The sequence below is a fragment of the Rhipicephalus sanguineus genome, chromosome 8 (assembly GCF_013339695.2).
Source record: "Rhipicephalus sanguineus isolate Rsan-2018 chromosome 8, BIME_Rsan_1.4, whole genome shotgun sequence".
Lineage (NCBI taxonomy): Eukaryota > Metazoa > Arthropoda > Arachnida > Ixodida > Ixodidae > Rhipicephalus > Rhipicephalus sanguineus.
The window spans coordinates 47,353,589-47,376,427 of NC_051183.1; the positions used below are offsets into that span (position 1 = coordinate 47,353,589).

The 22,839-nt window shown below is 44.1% G+C and overlaps 2 protein-coding genes across 2 annotated transcripts in view; both read right to left on the reverse strand.

Annotated features, from left to right (window-relative positions):
- LOC119401824 (uncharacterized) overlaps window positions 1–22,839 on the reverse strand; it is a 39,689-nt gene that overhangs the window by 16,033 nt on the left and 817 nt on the right. Inside the window, exons 2-5 of the mRNA XM_037668812.2 lie at window positions 20,828–20,861; window positions 4,465–4,770; window positions 1,571–1,882; window positions 169–483 (exon numbers count right to left, since the gene is read on the reverse strand). Coding sequence (XP_037524740.1) covers window positions 169–483; window positions 1,571–1,882; window positions 4,465–4,770; window positions 20,828–20,861 — 967 coding nt within the window. The remainder of the gene's footprint in view (window positions 1–168; window positions 484–1,570; window positions 1,883–4,464; window positions 4,771–20,827; window positions 20,862–22,839) is intronic.
- LOC119401829 (fructose-2,6-bisphosphatase TIGAR) overlaps window positions 17,771–22,839 on the reverse strand; it is a 430,132-nt gene continuing 425,063 nt past the window's right edge. The window contains exon 7 of the transcript XR_007417090.1: window positions 17,771–17,787. The gene's annotated coding sequence lies outside the window, so the exon portion shown is untranslated. The remainder of the gene's footprint in view (window positions 17,788–22,839) is intronic.

Consider the following 22,839-nt stretch of genomic DNA (forward strand, 5'->3'; position numbering starts at 1 on the left):
TTAAGGGTCTGACCAAAGCACGCGTACCGAAGTAATGACATGGTTCAGGAAAAACAGATTCCCTAAGCAAAAAAAAAACGCGAAAATAACACAAATGTTTTGGCGATCCTGCGCCCAAGACGGGTGCCGACATTTGTTCTGCAACGTAGTCAAATACTTCCACACTACCTCGTCCAGGCATGAATATCCCGCGCAGCGTGGCCCCGCTGAATGTCATATTGGAATCAGTCTTGGATTTCATGTGCACCGTGATAGTAATGTTCGCACACGGTCTGAACTTGTCGCAGGTGACTTGCGTTTGATCTCTGTGAATGATAGTACCGTTAGCACAAGAGCCTATGTCTTGTGTTGTAGCGCTTCCATCGCCGACATCGTAGACTTCGAGCCAGTAATACTCGAACTGAACCGAGGGTTGTGCCCAAGAGATGGCGAAGAAGTCGGGCCCCACACTCTTCAGAGAAAGATTACGGATACCGGGAACCACTGCAACGGAACGTGATCATACGCAGGCGGATGGGTGACATTGTGTTTTTAAACTTTTTAAGCAAAATCATCCTAAGAATGTTTATTATTAGGATATTCCACAAGATAAAGGACACTAGAGTGAATAGGCAAACATACATGTACATATATCGGCTGTGAAAGTACAAAACTAGAAAGAAATCTGTGCATTTTGCAGTTTGACAAAGCTCTCATTTTCCATATGGTGCCATTAGCCCTAGAAATGAACGCAGGGCAGCACACCCAGCTTGTCGTAGTACTATATCTACTACCTTTCGAGGTAAGTGTTCAGAGTACACCGATATAGATCTCTTTTGCAATTCGATGCCATACATCTAAGTGGAGAAAAATTCATCCGTGAAGTACGTAAAACCAAGACCAAAAATAGTTTCCTGGGAAGTGCTGCGTCGGGGGCTATCTTTGATTACCGGTATACCCAATCGAATTCTATCTTATAGCATCTACGGCACTATGGAGATTTTATTGGACATAAATTCCGTGCGCTAGCCCCGCCGTGGCTACTATAGTTAAGATTTGTTTAGAACAATATTTATTTTCACACAAAGAGAGCGCGCCATTAGAAAGTTACACAATGTCAGACATGTATCTGTTACTTTATGCGTTTTAAACATATGAAGATGCTGAATAAATACTGCTACGGCGTTTTATTGCTTCGAAAGCGATTGTTTACTATGAGTCGCAACACGGGAAATTAAAAATATTATTTAGAGATAGATAGATGATCAAAACGACAATTTTTGCATTAAAACAAAACAAAAAAATACTGAAATAGGAACAGCGCGATTTTTACACGGGGACACAATAAACGACACGGACAAGCGCTTGACCGCGTCGTTTTTTCTGTCCCCGTGTAAGAATCGCGCTGTTTCTACTTCGTTATGCAGCACCAACTAGCCCAAAGCTTCACTACATAAATATGCTCTTTTGGGGAACCCCGGTAAAATTGAAGGTGCATTTCGTAATGGCGTTACTTAGTAGAAGACCTCAGCAAATACACGTTTCAAGGCTCTCTATCTTTCACCATTGGCAGAATGAAACTGAATCTTACCAAACGAAGTTAATCTGACTTCCGCAAACGCTGCAAGACTCCTGTAGGTGTGAGCACCGCAAACTGCGCTTGCGGTGACCGAGATACAAAGAGTCATGTTCAAAGAGTGCGTAAGAAACAGCCACGTGCTGTTTACTTCGCTCTTGTAGCAACTGTACAGATAGCCATCTTCATCGCATCTATCAAAATCCTTGCACACGTTAACTGTGTATGTAGAGAGTATTCCGGGCACCCTCACTGGAGCATTCCACTCAATTAGCGCTGCTGATGGTGACCAATGAAAGACAGTGATGTTGGTTGGCGGGTCAGGATCTGAAAGAAAAAGGCGTGTTGAAAATAAGAATATACGTCTTTCTTATTTTCAGTGCTTGGCTAAAAGCGCAGTTCTCGGTGTTTCCTTCTGTTGCCGAGGCTGTATATAAACTGTTCAATTTATTTTCACGGAGGACCAGATGCTTAGCAATCACGGCCGCGGCGGTCTCATTTCGGTGGAGGCGAAATGCTAAGACCCGTGTACTTTGATTTAGGTGCACGTTAAAGAATACCAGATGGTCAAACTTTCGGGAGTCCTTCACCACAGCGCCCATCTAAGCCATGTCGTGGTTGTGGGATGTAAAACCCCGGCAATTATTATTATAGACGCACGTTGTCGCATTGAACTATTAGGTGAAGATTGGTTTAAGTTGAGACCGGGCTGTCGAATTGAAAAGAATGACTGGTTGCTTTTCGTTCGGGTTCAACGCATTCCAATTTCGTTCCTGTTTCAAGAAAGGAAAATTTATAACGGTTGGCGTAAAGGCTTCGCATCATTGAACTGCTTCGAAAACCGGCTGGACACAATGAGCCTCACCTCACTCTCTTTACACCACGTCGCGCAGTGCCACCGTCTTGTACCCCTGACGCGTGCGTAAGGTTTTTCTGAAGAAAGGAGATATCGACCGTTTCGCACATGGTAGACAGCGACTGAAGTTTTTACAGGAATATAGATGAAGTTTTACGGCAAATACGCAAGCAGCCTAGCTCACACACACAGCAACCTTATGCAGGGGTGTGGGAGAAGTTCGCAGCTCGCCATGCTGCCCTTAGAGGAGTACTCATTTGCGCATCCTCTTTTCGAAGGTTTTCTAATTCATATTTATACTGCGTGCAGCAAAACAACAGAAATTTATGGGGGCGTCCTGATAGCGAAGTTCTAATATCGGTTCTAGCACGAATATCCGAAAAAAAGATTACCGAGCAAACAACAATCAAATTGAACATTTTGAACTAAATACACGACATGCCAGTTCTGTCGGAGTCATTGCCACCCTGTATCTTGCCTACGTGTATTCCTTGAGTGTACCATTTAAGAACTTCGCTTTTAAACGCACCTGTAACCAGTCTGCAGCCGGTATCCGCTATGCAATTATGAGCAGCACTTGTGTGCTTTCTATGAAACATAACTACTCTGTAATAAACTTCCCTCGTTTATTCAGTATACGATATCGAAATGTCCAGGAGGGCTCCTGCAAAGTGTTTCCATTGAACGCCGACAGCGAAACCTATGATGAGCTTGCCACTTATTCGTCATATACGCGAGCGAGGCGCTTCTAATACATGGCCATCACCCCCGGTAATTCCTAAATCTAGGAAATCGCTGTTTTAACTTAGATGAAATCTAAAGATAAATATTTCGACTAAACGAAAGCCTCGCCGCATTTTCAAATGATAATATTTTTCTCATCAGTGACAGTACGCTAAAGAGGGCCCTGAAATTCTACTTCAAGTTATCGTGGAATTCCATGACTATCGAAGTTGGCTTCCTAAATAATCTACCTTCGCAAAAACATTTTAGAATCAATCAAGTACAAGCGGAGTTAAAGGAATTCATCGCACGCTTTATTCCTCTTGTTTCGTTTCGACAAGTGCACCGAGAGCGACACGCGGGCAGAAGACAAGAAACGTGAAGCTGCGTCAATGCGCATCAGAACCTTGAGCGTGTTCTCGCGTTCGTCATATGAGCTAATGGCCTTATCCCTGCCTTCATTGACGTAGTAGGCCCCATAGATGACGCAATTTGGGAAGATAAGAGCCAGTGCTTTTTGCCTGTCTTTTAATAATTATTATCAAGTCCCTGTCGTATTCAGTGTCATAATATTTGGAACAAGAGTCCACGGGGCCCTCGACTACCAATTAGCGGCGTTTAAAAAACTTTTTTTTTTAAATGTGGCAGTGTACTTTCAAAAATTGCAGGCGCAGATAGGGCGGTCAAGTCTGTTCGCAGTATCTGTAGTTTCTTCAAAGGCACTACACATCTGTTGCAAGTACCCAGCCATTACTGACACTGCTAAGCAAGTTTACTATTGTCTGCTTTATCGCGAGTAGAATAAGAGAATGTCCCAAAAAAAGGTGCCAAAAGGTGAAGTTGATTTTACTGACTGCCAGATGTCTTGCAAGCGATTTCATTGCTTGATCTGCTGCACACGTGACCAGAAGCGCGCTTGTACAAGCTTTGCCTTTACCTGTAGGTACACGACGGCAGCGATTCTCTGCATACTGCAACAACGCAATCGCTTCACTACTATAGTTTACCAAAAGTGCACCCTGCACAACCCTGCACAGGCCATTCTGGGGTTTTGTTTCAATATGGCAACCTATGTACTACCGGGCTCCTGGCCAGGATACGCATGTGCCCATTAGCAAAACCGGCGGGTTCCCAGTGGCACCGCAAGTGAAACTCAGCATAGTGTCCTATTTTGAGGTGCAGGCGGCGAAATGGAAAATTGGTTGAGCGCAGCCACTCGAGTAAGCGCGGACAGCCATTACGAATTGAACGGCAGGTGAGTAGAAAGGATATCGCTTAAGCTCGTAATCCGAGTCTGCATTGCGAAGGGCTATGTGACTGCACTAATTACCTTTAGCGGGAACGAAAATGCTTGGCGTACGAGATACCGGGAAAAGGCTTATTGTTAGCCCGGTGATAACCGGCGTCACATTCAGGCTAACGTAGGTGCACGCTTGTACTCTTGGGCAGTTTGGTCTCGGGAAGTGGCCGTTGAACAAGATGCACGATCCCAGGCGCTGAGACCTATCACTTGCGTTTTTCTCTATGTTGTCCTCCATGATTTCCACTATGTAGTAATCGAAGTTGTATTTCGGTCGACGCCATGAAAACGTTATGGACGTATCCACTTGCGAGGTGAGGGGTAAGCGTTCCATGTCTGGAAAGAAACATCCATTTTAGGTGACCGCTTCCCTAAAAGAATTTCTTACCTCAGCTATTTTAAAGGTGTGGTCTACAATGCTAAAATGTTTCCGAGACATTTTAATGCAATGATTAACAACTACAGACTGCGTTATGTGAAATCTACTTTAACTATGGAGAGCCCTTTTCCTCGGCCGCTAGAGATAGACATGTCAATGACAACGGTAAGTTTATGCTTATGGCCCATGTGAGGTTAGCAGTCTAAGGCTAGAACAGTTGTCTGAACGTTAGAATAATGGGCTAACAAGTTGAACACAGGGGCATGCCTCATCAGGCCGGATAGAACGTCGTACTAGATAAACAATAGCTCAAAAAACGAACACGGGACAAGGAGAAGATAGGAGAAAAACTGACTTTCACCTAAGGTTTTATTGCATATCCCGAGCACATATAAATGCACAACGTAAAGTGCACAAGGAAAAAGCTGACATAAAAAAATTACACCATCTCCCGCTAAAGGGGACCATGGGGCGATGCGAAGCCGGAGCACTTGCACGATCGCGTTTCGTTGGCGTTCGTTGGGCATGCTACCGACCTCGCGTCGTGGAACGCGAAGAGGGACGCTACGCGCGTCGTATCTTCCATCTAGCCCGGCCGTTAATTCTCACAGGGCGAGCGGGGAACGCGGTCGACAGGCGGGCGAGAGGGCGGCAGCATAGGAGAGGAGGGAGAAGGGGAGGGGACGCGCATGCGCTCGAGCTCATCGCGGCGTTGCGCAGGAGAGAATTTCGGCATGTCTAGCCCGCGTTTCAGTGGAAGAGTGGAAAGGGGGAGGGGAGAGGGAAAGTGGAGAGGGAAAGTGGAGAGGGGGGAGGGAGAGGGGGAGGGAAAGTGGAGAGGGGAAGTGGGAAGGGGAAGGGGAGAGAGAAAGTGGAGAGGGGAAGGGGAGAGGGTGTGTGGAGAGGAGGTGTGTGGAGAGGGTATGCGCATGCGCAGTAAGGGTGGTCACGCCGCACACCACCACCACCACGGCCACCACCACCACCACCACCGGATTGAGCTCCGCCTTAAGATACTTCGCATCTAATACATAAAATAGGCGCCCACGTGTCGTCTATGGGAAAAATCGAGCTCTTCATTACACTGTTAGCAAAAGCCGCACATGTGCAGGAGCGCGCTACGGGACCGAAGCCGCGCGAACGCCGTAACTCCAGCATCCTGTAGCGCGCCTCAAAGGTTCCCAACCATCTCCCAACAGAACTTTGTTAAGGGGCACGATAAGTAGTTACATTTATTGTGATTGGAGGTGAGTGTGCTTGTATTCTACGATTTACAAGGGCCAGTACCACAGCGAATTCACTGTTGCAGCATTAAAACTTCGAACGCACTACTTCTTTGTTCAGAATCCGCGCGGCGACCGCACTACGTCTTCGCGCTCAAGAACACGGTTCCGCAATATTGCTCACGCGTTGTTGCGACAGTAGTTTCAGATTTGACGAGCAGCGGCGGCTTCGTCCTTCGATCTTCGCGCACTTTTTTCGCTACAAGAACAAGGTCCAGCCCTGCAGCATCGACGTTGTGGCAGACACGACGGCCCCTTCTCAAAGCATTGCATGGTAAGTTCCAATAACTTGATAATTTTGTGGGGTCAGGGAGTTGTATATCCACAAAAAAACCGACACTCTCCGTTCCCGTGCGCATGCCTTTCTTTATGGCGTGCATCCTCGTTGCAGGCTAATCTCGTGTGAGCTGTTTGACGACGTCCAGCCGCCGTTCAGCCGCCGTTGTTCTTTGTGGTCATGTAGATGAACCGCAGAGCATGCTGTACAGTCAGGCTCCATGAGTAGTCACCCTGCGAACTTTGTCGCCGAATTGCGTGCCGGTGCTCGTTTCTTCGTTTAGCTGTGGTGATTCGCGTCGTGTATGGTGTGTCGTTGAACGAACTTGTGTCGGCATTGTCGGAGTGCTCATTTGGCGCTTGCGTATATCTCACATCTACTAAACATATCACACGAAAGCGCGATCAGAGATGACATCCGTGCTACACTTGCGAAAAACATTCGGGCGGTTCGGCTGCTCACGCTACTAGGGCATATAGGGAGAAGAGATATTTTCGCGGACCATATTAGTCACTTTCTTGCAGAAAGTTCATCAAGTATATTGCAGATCGCGATGTCGTTGCTAAACTGTTGTTTTATTACGTACATAGTACGCATAGTCAAGCACAGTGGGCTAGCATAAAGCTTAGAGGGTTATCCGTTGGGCAGCCTCTACGTCTCCCGCCACCGCTGTCGCCGATCTCGTGAAAAATTTATCTCGTGAGCTACGGTTATCACAGCGCGACTATTTTCGTTGGGGCATCGTTGATAAGTTCCAAAGCTGGCGAAAATGAGGCGCACAAGATGCGAAGCGCGCCAGCCGGCACGGATCACATATCTTCAGATATCACATATCGATTTCCTTTCGCGCCTTTAACGAACAAGCTTTATGTCGCCGCGCGGTGTAAGTGATATATGTTTTGTTCTGGCCAGAGATAGTAAAGATGTACCGTATTTGCTCGATTGTAACGCGAGGGGCGGCTTTTCGTTCCGTCCAGGAAGAAATAATAGTTATTTCGGTATTCGATTGTAAGTGAGGGTCCACTTTAGGTAGCAAAAATCTTGGGAAAAAACTGCGTTACATTCTAGTAAATACGGTGGTACGTGCATGATCACCTGCTACAGAGAGTGTGCCACAGCGGAAGCAGGGGTTAAAGAGCGTGCGCCGATATCAGTTCTTTGAATGCGTCTAACGTGCACTAGTGGGTTGGATATGCCAGCAAATTAATTCTGTACATCAGTGAGTAAAGGTGAATGTGGCTGAATGGACAGTTGTGAGCGTGGTAAAATACATCAAACTCGTCTTCAGCTGTAAAAATAGCTGTGTACTACAGTATAATTCTCCGAAGACTGTGAACAGTAACGACCAATTTCCTTCTATGCGCCAAACACTTTAGAGGTAGATTCTGCTTTTAACTATATTGCAAAATAATTTTAAATGTGCAATCTTACTGAAGGTTTGTTCAGTTCACTTTTGGTGTTTCCATTCATAATGATAGAGTAGCTACACAGATATGAGTGAGAGTCCTCGTAAAATAGAATGAGCGTATGCCTGAACATTCTCCCTGTTTTATTGTATAGCAATTAACGTGCACGCCCAATTGTACAACTTGCGGCCAGTCTCATATTCTCTAGGAGATATCCATGCAACTTTAAAAATTCCATACAAAGCAAACCTATATGGCTTGCTCCACAAGAAAGCTTCGCAGTTGAGAAAAAACTTTCAAGGTGGTGATGTACAAACGCAAGGGGAAACAAAGCAATCTGCCTTTCTTTTCGCACATAAGTTACTGCAAAATTTCTTTCTCAGACCTTCGGTTTTTGCTTTAAGCTCTTTGATAAGTGCAACTTCATGCTGCCACCTGCAAGCCACTTAATTCAGGTTGTGGTATGTCTACTTTAGAAAGGAGATGCTCCTGAGTGTGAGTCCCAGACCAGGAGAAAGTTGTCTCGGGTATGAAGTTTCACCTTGAAGGAACTTGTATGGATCTCCATTGTAGCAGGCTGCTATGATTTGGCTAGATGTCTCATTCTCACGTCGTTAATTCTCCGCCTTGCAGATTTTGCAGAATTGATCTTTGTATTACCATTTTTTGTTGGACCAAATTAGAGTTGCTTTAATTTATGTCTTTTGTTAACCAGAGAGTTTTATTGCATTCTTAAACAAGCCACCATGCATCTACCTCTTATTTCAGACGACTGTGAAGATGTGGAGTCGCGACAAGGCCATCGAAGGAATGCCGTTGTGGGCATCGTTGATGCCCTCAAAAACAAAGCAGCGGGCAGACAAGAGTAGCAGTTTGGGCGTGTTGGTATCCCATGACCTTCTGAGTGTTTAGCGCAACTCAGAGTAAAAGGAAACAAAGGTAGTGGCAGAAAAGAGGGCAAGACGACAGCGTGAGCTACAATTTCCAATGGGTGTTCCCACCTTTGTTTCTTTTTACTTCGAGTTGCTTTGAACACTCGGAAAGCACTAAAATTTCATATGTGTCGCAATGACGAAATTAAAATTGGTAACTATATTTTGACCTAACGCTCATGACTCGTAGTGTACCTCTATTGCAGTCGAAAACTATGAAGGGCATACTGCATTTTCCTTGCCATATTTTTAGCCTGGCATTTTCTCTTACGAGTGTATAAACACCTCGCTTATTGCTTTGTATAGCTCCTTATTCTGGCTAAGTAGTTTGGAATGGCCATAGGTTGCCGCTGCTTCTCATCTTAACGAGCCTTGAACATCTGATGTGATAAATCCTATGGAATGCCTTTTTTGCCTATGTTAGTTTTATTTATGTATTCTACCTTCGGCCTACTGGGAGTAAGAATAAACTTGATGAGTAGCGGCAACAACTTAGGGTAACGGTACTTGGCTGCTGATCGAAAAGATGCGGGTTCAATCTCTGCCGGAACCCCAGGTGGCCTAAATTATCTAGAACCTTTCATTACGCCATGCTTCACAATCATGTCGGTCTTTTGGCACGTGAATTCCAAGCAACTAATAGTAAACTTGATCGAGAACATTTGTCTACAGAGCAAATTGTTTTCTTGGCACTTTCATCTCTGTACACACAGCCCTTTTCAAGCAAGATTAAAAAAAGCACCTCATCCCCGCTCCATAGCGAGTCTGATTATGACAAGCACTCGCTTGTTGCAAAGCCTGAAAATTACTTGCATTTCATATCTGCACAAAATATAACAAATGTGAACTCTTCTGCTTGCAGGTGTATCTCCTAGATGGAATGGATGTCGACAAAAAAGCGTTGAGCGGCTTAGTGGAAAACACCGCCAGCGGCACCCACACATTCAGAGTATGCAATGGAGAGTGGATTTCAGGCAAGTGTATTCAAACGTAGCCACTTTTACCTATAAAGCACGCAGTAATTTCACACTCTGTATACCAGATATGGTTTTGCTGTGGTCTGTGTTGGCCCGAAAAGTAATTTAAGGCAACGCTTTGTGCTTTCCAAGTGCCAACGAAAGCTCATGAAGTAGCACAGACCTGGAACCATATTTTGCTTCTAGGGTTCAACTTCTTTAGAATAACCTTAACCAGGACGTGCTAGATGCATTAGACAACGCAGAAACTCTTCAGCCACCGAAAACGCAGGAAATCGTGCAAATGAGAGCAACTGCATGCCATAAAGTAAAACAGCGGCATTTTCAAAAGAAATTAGGAAAGAACATCTTCTCGACCATTCCCACAGGCATACATTTCAGCGAACTATTATATTGGACTTTCTATTGTAAGTGTACTGTACAAGTCGAAAAAATAAGCTAAAGTTGTTGCTTACGTTAAACAAAAGGAAATTCAAATGTTGTGGTAGCATTTGTGAGCATTTTCACAAATTATTGTTCCAGTTGAAATTTTTAACAGCTGTGCTAGGAGACCAGGCAAAATGACCAGCTGAGCGAAAATGTAGTTTAAGAATGGTTGCTTACGGTAAACAAAATGAAATTCAAATCTTGTGGCAGGGTTTGTGGGCGTCTTCGCAATTGATTGCTGCAGTTGAAGTTTTTAACAGCTGTGCTAGGAGAGCAGGGAAAATGAGAAGCTGAACGAAAATATAGTTCAAAATGTCACCATCAATTTCAGCAGAAGGGTGATTGCCTTTTAGCATCTACATTTGTGCCTTGCTGAGTGCTAATAGTACCCACCAGGACTTAATTTGTTTGAGCTCTTTGGGGGTTTCAAAGATACACACAAAAAGTGTATAAAGCCTCTATGGAGCAGCTATTGCCATAATTAACTCTGTAGTATACATCAACAGTTAAAAAAGCATTGTCTGGACTTGAGAAGTACTTTCACTGTGCATGTTCAAAGACATAGGGTGCGCTTCTAGCTTTATTTACAGTTAAGACTCCAATAAAGAAATCTTAACCACGCTCGAATTATTTTGTAAAATGGAGTAAGGGATTTTTTCGGTTCTTCGAAATTTAACACTGTAACATACTGACTCCTAAAAGCTACCATGAGAGTGCTTTATTGCTAACCCATGCCTGCGCACGTATAAAATTCAGGAGAGCAGCCCGGATCTAAACGTTCCACATCCGGGAGATGCAACCCAGGTAGACGATTCCGTGAGGCTATAGAATGCTGCCGCTATGCAAAGCAACGAATGCAATGATTGTGCAAGCGGGCCAAGCAAGGCTGGTATGAGGAGACAATAAATGCCGTCTCTCCCATGAACCACGAAATAATGAAAAGAACTACCATGGACTCATGTGGGAACATTAACAGTGGCAATACACTGCTGCCGCCCCTGGCGTCATCTGGTACGTAAGAGCACTACCGGCTGCTGAAGGCATTATGTGCATAGGCGTTGCATGCAGCCGCATCAAAATAAAGCTAGGGTCGTGACTAAAGCGGCCAAATATTTTCCATGATAGCTTTAGAGCACACGCTCGAAGAAAAACTCATCTGCGTCAAAATACGAAAGAGATCACTGGTTTTCACTCATTTATTACAAGAAAAGCGTTGCTAAATTGGACTTGGTGCCAAGTTGCCATGCTACTTTCGCTAATTCGGGTAGATGACAACATTGAACTCTATGACTACCTGCCGGAGAATTGAAACTTCTTCGTTAGCCTGGGAAATTTCGTAAAATCGTGTTTCGTAGATAGAGTTTTGACTGTGGATAGCAACAGCTCATGCACTTATAGGGACAAAATAGCTTTTAAAAGGAGCACCTCATTTCTGAGTGTGGCAACAATATTCTAAAGAAAGAAAAAGAGTGCAAGAGTCTGTAATTTCACTTCAGGTACTATACAGATGCTAGAGTACATATAAACTACAGAATTTCGGATGTTCCCGACAGTATATAAGCAAGACTTTATGTACACATGATACTGAACGACAAAAAACATGTAAACAGACGGCAAAAATTAGCGTCCTGCCCTGGTCTATCCAAATGATGTATATATCGATATGCATACATGAAAAACGGGGAATTCTTTCCGGGCGGCTCGTTTATATGTTGGGCACATCCAAATAAATCCAACAAACAATAAGGCCAGGGAATTTATACAGGAGGTTAATCAATGTCTTTGATGTAGCGTGCAATTGTGACGTAAACTGAAATGAATTGAAGTGGACGAAAAATCTTCCTTTTGGTCGGTGGGATCTGAACCCATTATTTCGTTCGTTCACGGCGAAGGCCTCGCCACGGTGTACTCAGTGCCTTATGTTTGTGTAATAAACCTTACGGTTTATTGTTAAGCTGCTGCTTCGTGGAAAGATCATGTATCATGCGATGCCTTCCGGTAAAAAGAGTGTTATGCACTCACCACCTGGTCTACGAGCAGCGCTAGCTTACACTCCCAAGACTTGCATGCACAGAAATACCCAATGAAGTGGCTGGGGAAGAGCCTTCCATCATAGTTCAATTGGTGGAGAATTGGACGCATAATTCTAGGGTAGTTAGTTCAGATCTCACTGACAGACAGGGTGACTTTTCATCCACTTGAAATCAACTAAGATTACATTACAATTAGTACGCCACAATCAACAACAAAGAATTACCATCCTCCATGCTTTCCCCGGCCTAATTGTCCACTCAGTTCATTTAATTGTGCCTGAATGCCTGTAGCTCAACTGAACCGTGCTTGAAGTGTCAAGAATCTGGAGGCTTAAATTTTAGGGTGAGCGTTTTGGGACTAATTATGCAATAATATAAGTCGAGCACACCCATAAGCTATTTGTGAGCCTGCTCTGTAGCTTGTCAAATGGTCAGTGATGCCCAGATGGGAATGGCTTTCATTAGAAGCTGAATACTTGTAAAAGTGCAAAAGAGAGAAAGAAAATACAATTGTAACATGCACTGTATTGCCTTGTAACTAAGCTTCCAAGCATTTACTTGACATCATGAAGAAAAATCATGTTTGAATGCAGACATCATGCATGTTTGTATGTTTATCCATGTTTGTATGTTTGTATTGTATTCCTGTTTGTATGTGGATTCCAGTGATATACAAATGCGGCCAGCTCGCAATTCCCCTATTGGTATGAATTCTGTGCGGTTGCATGAATGTCAATTATTTATGTGTGGCATTTTTTAGATTTACAGATGTGCAACCGGATGGGAAGATGCGCAATCTGCCGAAAGATGTAGGGCTCCTGCCCACGTGACTCTTTCGCTCGAACATTAGGAGTGATGCTACCCTAGATAAATCAAGCTGAAATGAGCCACGTGATCAACAATACGGGAACAGTTGGGCTAATACCCCTAGCAGTGTCCTTCTGCAAAGAAGACCTGAACCAACTCACACAAGTGCATGAAGTGAGAAGCACTGTTAACATATATGCGTTGCATGTGAGTCGCATTTGTGCATAGATTAGTCAGTTCCTGGGGTGCAATGCCGGCAATGATTGATTGGTTAGCAGTCTTTCTCTGATTTCCACTGCATAGGTGGAACATTGCTAAAGGTTTAGTAGCGGGGGATGCAGCCGAAAAATTCGGCAGATCCCACGCATTGTGCCTTTCTGCCTTTTGGCGTCACGCAGCACGTGATCTTCTTAAGAGCTGACAGCGGACCAATAATCCCTCGCATACTACCTGAAGGCATCAAGTCTGCCAGAGCGAGACCCTTGCTATGAATGAAGGAAAGAAGATGGCTTTAAGGGCTAGTTTTTCTTTGTTAGGCCCAATATTATTGAGAACTAACAGGCAATAATGCCAAGGAAAGTATAGATGTTATTTGTAATAATTGGGATATAAATGTCAAGAAAATAAAGTGGACGAAAAGATACATGGCCGCCGGCAGAGACCGAACCTGCGACCTTCGAATAACGCGTCCGATGCTCCGCCACTGAGCTACGGCGGCGGTCATCCCCCCCCCCCTCTACTTTATAGGCTATATATGTGCATTTAAACCTACATGTGTTAGTCAGCGCCAATCGCAGCCATGGCGGCGAGTGTGGAACACCATTTTTCTGCCTTTTGGCGTCACGTAGCACGTGATCTTTTTACGAGCTGATAGCTGACCAATAATCCCTCGCATACTTCAACCTTTATTGTTCTAGTTGCAGACTAGAAATGTCCTCCGGGGCTAAAAGCTCCCGTCAGCAGCTTGCTGGACCTAGGAGGCGTTGTACATGACAGCGCGATAACAGTAAACGTTTAGGTACAAAGCTTAAACGTAAATTTGACATTCAGATACATGCTTAAGACAGGATGTTTAACATTGAATAAGGGACAGACATTGTTGTGCAAATAGTGAGGCAGTAAAAGAAAACATGGTCATTTTATATGCATCGTTATACATTGATATATATGCTTACATGTTAACGAAATACATCTTCAATTCTTTGCGAGATAGATTAGTAGCATTCACATGATTATTTAGAATTTTTGGCAAATCGTGTTTAATGGATTGCAACTTATTTTCGGTGCGAAAGCGCAGTACAACCAGGGTTCAGGGTCTCTGAAGTGCACAGGTGTTGCAAGCTCGCTATTGATGTGAGAAAATTTCTATATTCTTTTCTTGCAAAATAAAATACTTGTAAAACACGGTAATCGTAGTATGGATCTACCCATATGATTTGGTATTTTTGTGACGATGTATCTGTGGTTGATCGGGGTTCGATATTAGCAGTGTGCCGGAGAAGCGACTTTTGCAATGTAATTATTTTATTTATGTTATTTCGCGTTGTGGCCACCCATACTAAACTGCAATAATTAAATTGTGAGGTCAACAATGCGTGATAAATTTATAGCTTGGCTTTAATCGCCATGAAAGCTCTACAGCGAGATAGTACACCGGCCACAGCAGAAAACTTGTTCCGAAGGTGATTAAAATGAGCATCCCAACTCAAATGACATCAAAATATTACTCCAAGGATTTTATGCTCATTAACTAGTTCTATATTTTGACCTAACAGGTGATTGAAAGCTCCGACGAAAAAGGTTTATTTCCGGCTCTAGAAAGAATGGCTTTGGTTTTGGTGGGGCTAATTCTGATCACATTTAAAAGTGACCAATTCAGATAGTTTCATTAGCAATGCATTGCATCTGATAATTAGTTCGTTTGCGTCCTTTCCAGTAAAGAGTATGGTGCTATCATCCGCATATATAAAGAAATGAACCGTAGGATCTATATTTACTAAGTAATTATTATACAGGTGAAATAATAGTGGACCCAAAACACTCCACTTCGGCACTCCATTTTTAAGTGTTAAGAAAGAAGATAGGATGTTGTCAACACGTACACACTGAGGCATCAAGTCTGCCAGAACGAGACCCTTTCTATGAATGAAGGAAAAAGATGGCTTTAAGGGCTCGTTTTTCTTTGTTAGACACAATATTAATGAGAACTAACAGACAATAATGCCAAGAAAAGCATAGGAGATGTTATTTGTAATAATTGGGATATTATTGTGTCTAACAAAGAAAAACGAGCCCTTAAAGCTATCTTTCTTTCATTCATAGGAAGGGTCTCGTTCTGGCAGACTTGATGCCTTCAGGTAGTATGCGAGTGATTATTGGTCAGCTGTCAGCTCGTCAAAAGATCACGTGCTACGTGACGCCAAAAGGCAGAAAAAGAGTGTTCCACACTTGCCGCCATGGCTGCGATCGGCGCTGACTAACACTCCTAGGTTTATATGCACATATATACCCTAGAAAGTGGACGGGGGGATGACCGCCGCCGTAGCTCAGTGGTACAGCACTGGACGCGTTATTCGAAGGTCGCAGGTTGGGTCTTTGCCGGCGGCAAGTTACCTTTTCGTCCACTTGATTTTCTTCGCATTTATATCCCAATTATTACACATAACATCTCCTATACTTTCCTTGGCATAATTTTCTGTTAGTTCTAAATAATATTTTGTCTAACAAAGAAACACACGCCCTCAAAGTCATCTTCTTTCCTACGATTTCCCTACTTATCCTATTGAAATGATGATACGCAGGTTTATTGAAAATAGGATCACACTGTGACGCCAGTTCATATCTCTTTTTTTTGTTGCAGCGGGCGGCAAGTTGTCTGCCTATTACAGCGTTATACAATTTATTCTTTTTGTCATGCACACGCCTGTTCAGACATCTGCTATTCTAGCCTAAGTAGTACTTTCACATGAAATTGAATTTTATACACAACGCCACTATGACAGGTTGAAGACGACGCAGAGAGCAATGGAAAGGAAAATGATATGTGTAACCTTAACTATTTCGTTACCGCAAGAAAATCGTTATTTTTCATATGTCTCGGGAAAAAAGCTTTTGCCAGTTTGAAAAGTACTCCAGCATACATTGCAGCATACCAAATTTTGTCTAATGAAATGGGCTTTCCGAAAAATATAAGTTGTAAAGCAACAAAGATATTGTGGAATGTATAAAAATATGAAAGTGTGTAACTTTTTGTTGCCAGCTGATAAACACAGCAATAAAAACACTATATAGCAAAAGCTCTCAGAACAAATAAAATTCAGAATATAGATTTTGAAGATAAATGATCCAGGAATAATATAAAAATAAGAAATGTTCTACACAATGTTTTTATTAAAATAAACAAAAAATCTGAACCAACGTATTGCTTCGCTGCTCGTACAATGCGTTGAAGCATTTCCTGGTTTTCGTAACTTCGCATAATTTTTTTTTGTTTTTTTACGAGAATAGCCTGCTAGTGTTCCAATATAGATAAATGCCCGCGATGTGAACAACAACTATATAAATCACATGTGCAATGAACTTCACCAGTTCGTCTGGCGTCACCTCTTTCCATGAGCTACCTCTCTCCGCATATGTTGGCGTTCCAAAATATGCATCCAAGCATATTTATTCCTATGATTGCAGATAGTATTGAAAAAGAAAGAACGAAATCAAGCGCAGTCCTAAAACGTCTTGCGCCGCTCTGTAGTGCGGGGCCGAGATCTGCACCGGCGGCCTTCGTGTCGTGAGGAGAAGCTTTGCAGCCGGCGTCAGCACATCGCGCCCCAGCCACGTGTAGGCCTCGCACGTAACCAGAGTAGCTCTAAGATTGTGCACAAAGGTCAGCAGCTACGCATGCGCGGCGGAGGAGACCACTTGATGCCGTAAACGAAACCAACCCCTGAACGGCTGCGGATGTCCCAGGCTGATTCAAAATATCGTCGCCAGCTTGAAGCTGATGTGCTCTCATCTTCGGACTCAAAGCTCGTCATCACTAAATGCAGGTGTGGTTGTAAGATAGTTTCGAGCGGCGCACGCTTATCGCGGCGCAGGTGCGCACCCATGCGCGTAACGACGGCGCCTTGGGAGCGACTAGCGACACGGGATGCGCCCCTCTGCCTGATATAACAATAGAAGCGAAACGGAAGCTGCTGGAAACTGGCTGAAAAGGCCACGTCCACATGGCATACATGCGCCGGACCTTCGGAAATAACTTTTTGGTAGAATAAGTACTCCTCGACTCCAAACAACAGCTCTCTAGTGAATAGCTGCCATAAATTTCAGGCCATTATTACCGCTCAACACTGTCAGACTGCGAAGCTGACACCATAATTTGATATTTGACTTGCAAAAGTTCTTTTTATTACATAGCATTGACGTTACTAAAGCATAACACCAAGTGACACGCATTTCTCTCAAGTTCGTCTGTCAAGCACATTTTCCCAAGAACACAAGCACATTGGTTCGCGCAAAGGTTTGTCAAAAATCTCTGTGCTGCCAAAACGGCCAAATTGAAACTGATTCTGAAAGTTCAGAGGCCGGACTAACTTGTAGGTGGTGCTAGGTGCACGAGAAACTAATTTAACATGCCAAAATCGACGATTCAAAGCATCGATCACCGGTGGTCGATTTGAATACGCGTGGTAACGAAAGAATTACGCGACAAAAAGAGAGCAGAGTGGGCCAGGGAAGAAACGGGTGTTAAGGACATCTTAATCGAAATGAAGAAAGAGAAATGGGCATGGGCAGGACATGTAGCGCGTAGGCAAGATAACCACTGGTCATTAAGAGTAACTGACTGAATGCCAAGAGAAGGCAAACGCGCAACGGGGAGACAGAAACGTAGGTCGGCAGATGAGATTAACAGTTCTGCGTGACTAACATTTCCGCAACAAGTGCAGGATTGCCAAAATGTGGGCGAGGCCTTTTCCAAGCAGTGGGCGCAGTCAGGCTGGTGATTATGTAAGAATTTCAGTGCCTGAGAGTGCAACTAGGGTTTCACTTCCTCGTACCGCAGATCGACCTGCCCAAACTCAGAAGCTAGTTTGGCGCTGTAAACGCAACTTTGACGCCGGACGGTTGCCCATCCTTCATTAGATTGTGAGAAACTTTGTGAAGGTGGAAAAGTACAGCTTTTTTATCTTCTTTGGTTTGTCTTTATCGCGTCTTCAGCTCTCTGTTCTTCACTCAAGCGTGTTCCAGAGTTCATTCTACGACTCAGCGGCGAAGTTTGTGACATTCCTCTAATAGCACGCTGCCTCTTATGTGGTACATGCGTTTAAAGGCTTTCACACAACAAATTATTCCATGAATCAGAGAGTACTTGACAAGAAAAAAAGCATATTTCGTGTTACAAGACCCGAGTGTTCTGAACTCAACATTAAGGGAGACTTGTTCGCTCAGGCCTCATACTCTCGACGGACGTACTCATGTTTAAAATACAGCCGCAATTCCAACATTTTAATTGTGCCCTCTACCGCGTATTCAGGAGTGAAAGGAAGTGGCCTGAAAAATTATTAACATAGAATGCGCTGACGGTAGCTGTTTAGAAATATGTTTCTCGGCTAAGAGTCACGAGGAGCATTGTTATTCTTGTGTCATTTAATCCGAATTTCCAAATAAGGTTTGGTGCCGGCAGTGTGATGTTCGCTAATGGTGTGCAGACCGCTCTAAAGTGATTTCCTTTTCAAACTAACGATTTTCATGGCGCGAAACAAGCACTATAAGGTTTTCTCATCCTCCTCTTAACCCTTGCCTTTAGTGCCCTTTAGGAAGGTTTCGCTTCCAAGCGAGCATCTTCATAGCTGGCGCATCTTCTACAACACTAATGGTTTACCTAAGAAGTGGCCGCGCTGAAGAGAGAGCATCGATGCCCTTCGAGCGTTTTCGCAATGCTGACAGCTTGCTGGCTGTCTTTTCTTGGGATTTTGGTCGACCTAGCCAGGATGCGTCGACGAAGACAGCTGCCATCAGCACGCCGGAGCATGTACGTATCTTCAATAAAACCGGCGACTGCACTTCCACGCACGTGCGATCCTTACGTCGCGTTATAACTTAGGGTTTGAGTGTCATGTCGTTGTCTGTGTCTCCATACACCCACGTCATGTACACAACTACTTGATCTTCAGAACACGGTGGTCCAACTCGTAGCGCTTAGCTTAACGTCAATGGACAAATGTCGGCTCCTCGTAGTATACATTGCGTAGCATTCATTCCTGCACTGCATGCAACAAACCTTAGTTTTCTTTGAATACACGCGATATAAGGCTTCTTGAAATTCATTTAGCAAATAAGGGCCACTATGTTCTCGTCCAAATCACCCCAATTCACATTGACCTTCTTAGACGACTCTTGTGTAAAATAAGTTCGTGACTAAACAAAATGAACATAGACTAGCGATGTGAGGTGCTGTTTGTTTGAATTTAGGCAAAATTGGTGTCGATGTGGCGAGGTGCTCTGTTTTGCACTCAAATGCACTGCACTCTACCATTGATTCAAGTGCATGCCAGAATATAATCGCTTTGAATATTTTATAGGTTGTGTGCACGCGTCCACGCATATCGACCTCATGTATTATCATGCCTCCAAAATTTTGTGTCAGTGCTTCTTTAAAGGTCGCGAAATGCTAGAGGCCCGTGTGCTCTGCGATGGCAGCGCACGTGCAAGATCAACAGATGGTGGAAATTACGGCGTCTCCACTACGACGTCTCTCATATTCATATTGCCACGCTCGCCTCTTTTGATATTTTTATGTAACATATCCGTTGCACGCGTAGCCACCGCCTTGCGCAAACCACGCCTTATCTCTGGGAACCTTCCAGATTATGTTAGAATCTTCTTATTTTGCTTGAGCGCGAGAACGCGCACCGCTGAGATTATTCTGGATCTAAAGTGGCCACCAGCGATAAGGTTGAAATGTTCGATGCTGCATGTGTAAATGACGACGTGCCTTGCTGCAGATCAGTTTCATCGACGGCCGACGCTCTGTTCATCGCTATCAGTGTACAGTGTGTATTGCTGTAGTTTGACTTTCCCTTTCCCGGCCACAAGGTCAGCCAAATAAAGAGTTTCATCTTGGACACGCCGACTGCTGCCTTCGTCGACGTCATGACCCCGTTACAATATCTTGGTTTTGGAACGTAAAACCCCAGATATTATACTATCATTAAAAGTCACCTGTACTAGCGACAGCCTTCGGCATGAGCCACGTGTTCCCATGGCCGTGTCTTCTTCCCGAACGACGAAAGGCACAACTGGAGCAACTGTCTCGTCTGTCGCTGCGCTCAGATTTCGCATCAGCAATTTGATTCATCGGTGGCACAGTTTGTCTTTGAATATCTTGTCTCTACCTGCGTTTCTCCTCTAGAAATTGAGCAAGGACGTGCAAGTGTTTCTTCGGTCAAATGGAATAAAACATCCGGAGCGTAATGCACGGGTTGTGGACTCTGCTCCCGGCGATCGTAGTTCTAGGCTTCGCACTTTTCGTTCTCCTTCGTCTCATATTTGCAGTACCAAAAGTAGAGACTATATATAGGTTTCTCTTTGATTTCACTGACCCCATTATCTGCTGGCTCCTGCGATTGTGTCAGGCAAACGAGGTTGTTAACACTTCAGTGTTTCATTACGGGCGCGTAGTCAGAGGAGTGTTCTGAAGAGAACGGGCTTTCTTTCATCCGCCGTGTGTCTTTGTGAGGCGTAGCTGGCATATTGTATGCAAGGCAGAAAGTATTCAGCCATATTGAAAGAGCTCATTCAGTTGCGTTGGTCTATTTTCATACATTGATTTTCACTTGCAAATATGCGAGTAATAATTTTAAAAAAAAGGCGTACTTACCAAAAAGTGGACTTCCTTCGTTCTGGCATGAAAGCTAAAAAGAAAGCAATTGCTTGTTCAGCGACCTATTGATCGTTTCCAAGTGTAGCCTTCAAGGAGTTCCCAACCAAACGCGCAATAAGATCACAACGTATAATCGTGGCGAAGGCGCGCACACCACTTGTACACTAGCTAGCTTGTATAATAGCTAATTTTGTAGATTTACCACCCAGAATATAATACAGACGAGAAGAAGGCACGATGTACACAAGCTTTCGTATGCGCATTTCCTCGTTCATGTATATCCTCCGTGAACACCGCGAAAGAAATGTCAAAACAGAGAGGTCAGAAAGTTCCTATGTACTCGGCTCTCACAGAAACCTGGCATTCTTGTAGTTGTGCCATTTCAGTTTGCCTCATATTTTCAAAGGCGCTCTGCAGGGGCTGGGCTTTGCCAACCAGTCCTCAAGTGACATAGCTATCAGTCTTTTTTGCCTGCGTAATCTCTGTCCGCAATAATTTTGCTGAATTAGAAAGATTGTTCGCAGGGATACAAGCGTTTCTTTCTCCTCTATCCTTCTGACAAGCGCGATGGAAGCTACACAGGAAGGGATGGCTAGCGGAGAAAGGCTATCTAGTGTAGAAGCTTGGGCGTGTTGGTGAAACATTGGAAAAAGTATAGCGCCACAGAACACGGGGTAATAAAAGGGCGACGCACACACATCGCCTAATTTCAACACTTTATTCATAGGACGGGAATGACTAACTTATACGTATGCCACTAACATGCGCCACAACCAGCAAAAAATTGCAGAATCATTTTTACCGAATGTTGTACATTGTACAAGCAACACGTACTGCGCACAGTAGTATGCCATTCAAAGCCTGTTTAGATATCATATTTCACGAGACGAAAGTTCTGTTAAAGGAGTACTGACGCACGTGCTAACTTTATGGTGGAGCCTGCCTCTATGATTTCACATTTCAGCTATGAATTATGCTTAGCCAGCACCTCGCTTTTGTCAAACAAGAGCACGCGGCCGCAATCATGAAAAAGCTAACTGAGCGCACGCCATGACCTTGTGTTTGTTCCCCTTTTTCTTTATTTAATGTGGTCGCGTACATCCGCGAAGTCGCGAACGCGCCGTCAGCACAACGTGGCACCCCATGGCGGCCGCGTTAAGAGTGCAGCGATCCAAGCGCTATTGTAGTATTAAACTCTCGCTGATGCATTCGTATGTGCTGCCCTTGTGCTTTCAGTGTGACACAAGTGACCGACTCAGGCACGAAGTGTTTCAAATAGCACAGGTGAAGTACGGCGACTGCCGCGTGGCATAAACGGGGGAGAAAACGAAACTATAAGCAGGCGACCTCTGAGAGACACAGAAACTACGAAGAATTAATTTTTTCGAGGTTTCTGAAGGAAGATAATTGTCTACTTTTTTTTCTTGAACTCTAAACAAGCAATATAAATATTCTCCAGAGTGTTTTCGCAATGAATGAACCAATCTATGACCGCGTCCTTCCCGTCGAGTACGTAGTAAGTTCCATCGACTGTGTGGTCTGCTGAGATGAGAACAAGCGATTTCTAGCGGTCTTTCAAACGAAACTGCGCATTTCCTGCCGCGCACATTGCAATAATATTTAGCTCACGTGTTCACAGAAACCTTCACTATACATCGGAAGCGTTTCCTGAAGATGTTCAAAAATGCTGCAGTGCCTCTTTAACTGTTCTCGCCGCTTTGTTTTCATACGAGATCAGAGGATGTTTCCCTTTGTTTATATTGCATACATTTCTTCGTGAGTGTTGCATCATTAGTTTTGGTTTAATGCACCGTCTGGAAATTCTGTGAACGTCAGTTCCGCTGTTGTTCCCATGCATATAATTCCCATGGTTCCGTCAAATAAAATATCATTCCATTTCGTTGGGTAATGATGCCTGGTCGCCTCCCTTCTTCGCGGCCCCAGGCCGCGATATCACAGTCATTAATGCTTAACTTTTTATGTTGAAAATTTTAATATTTCATATAAGG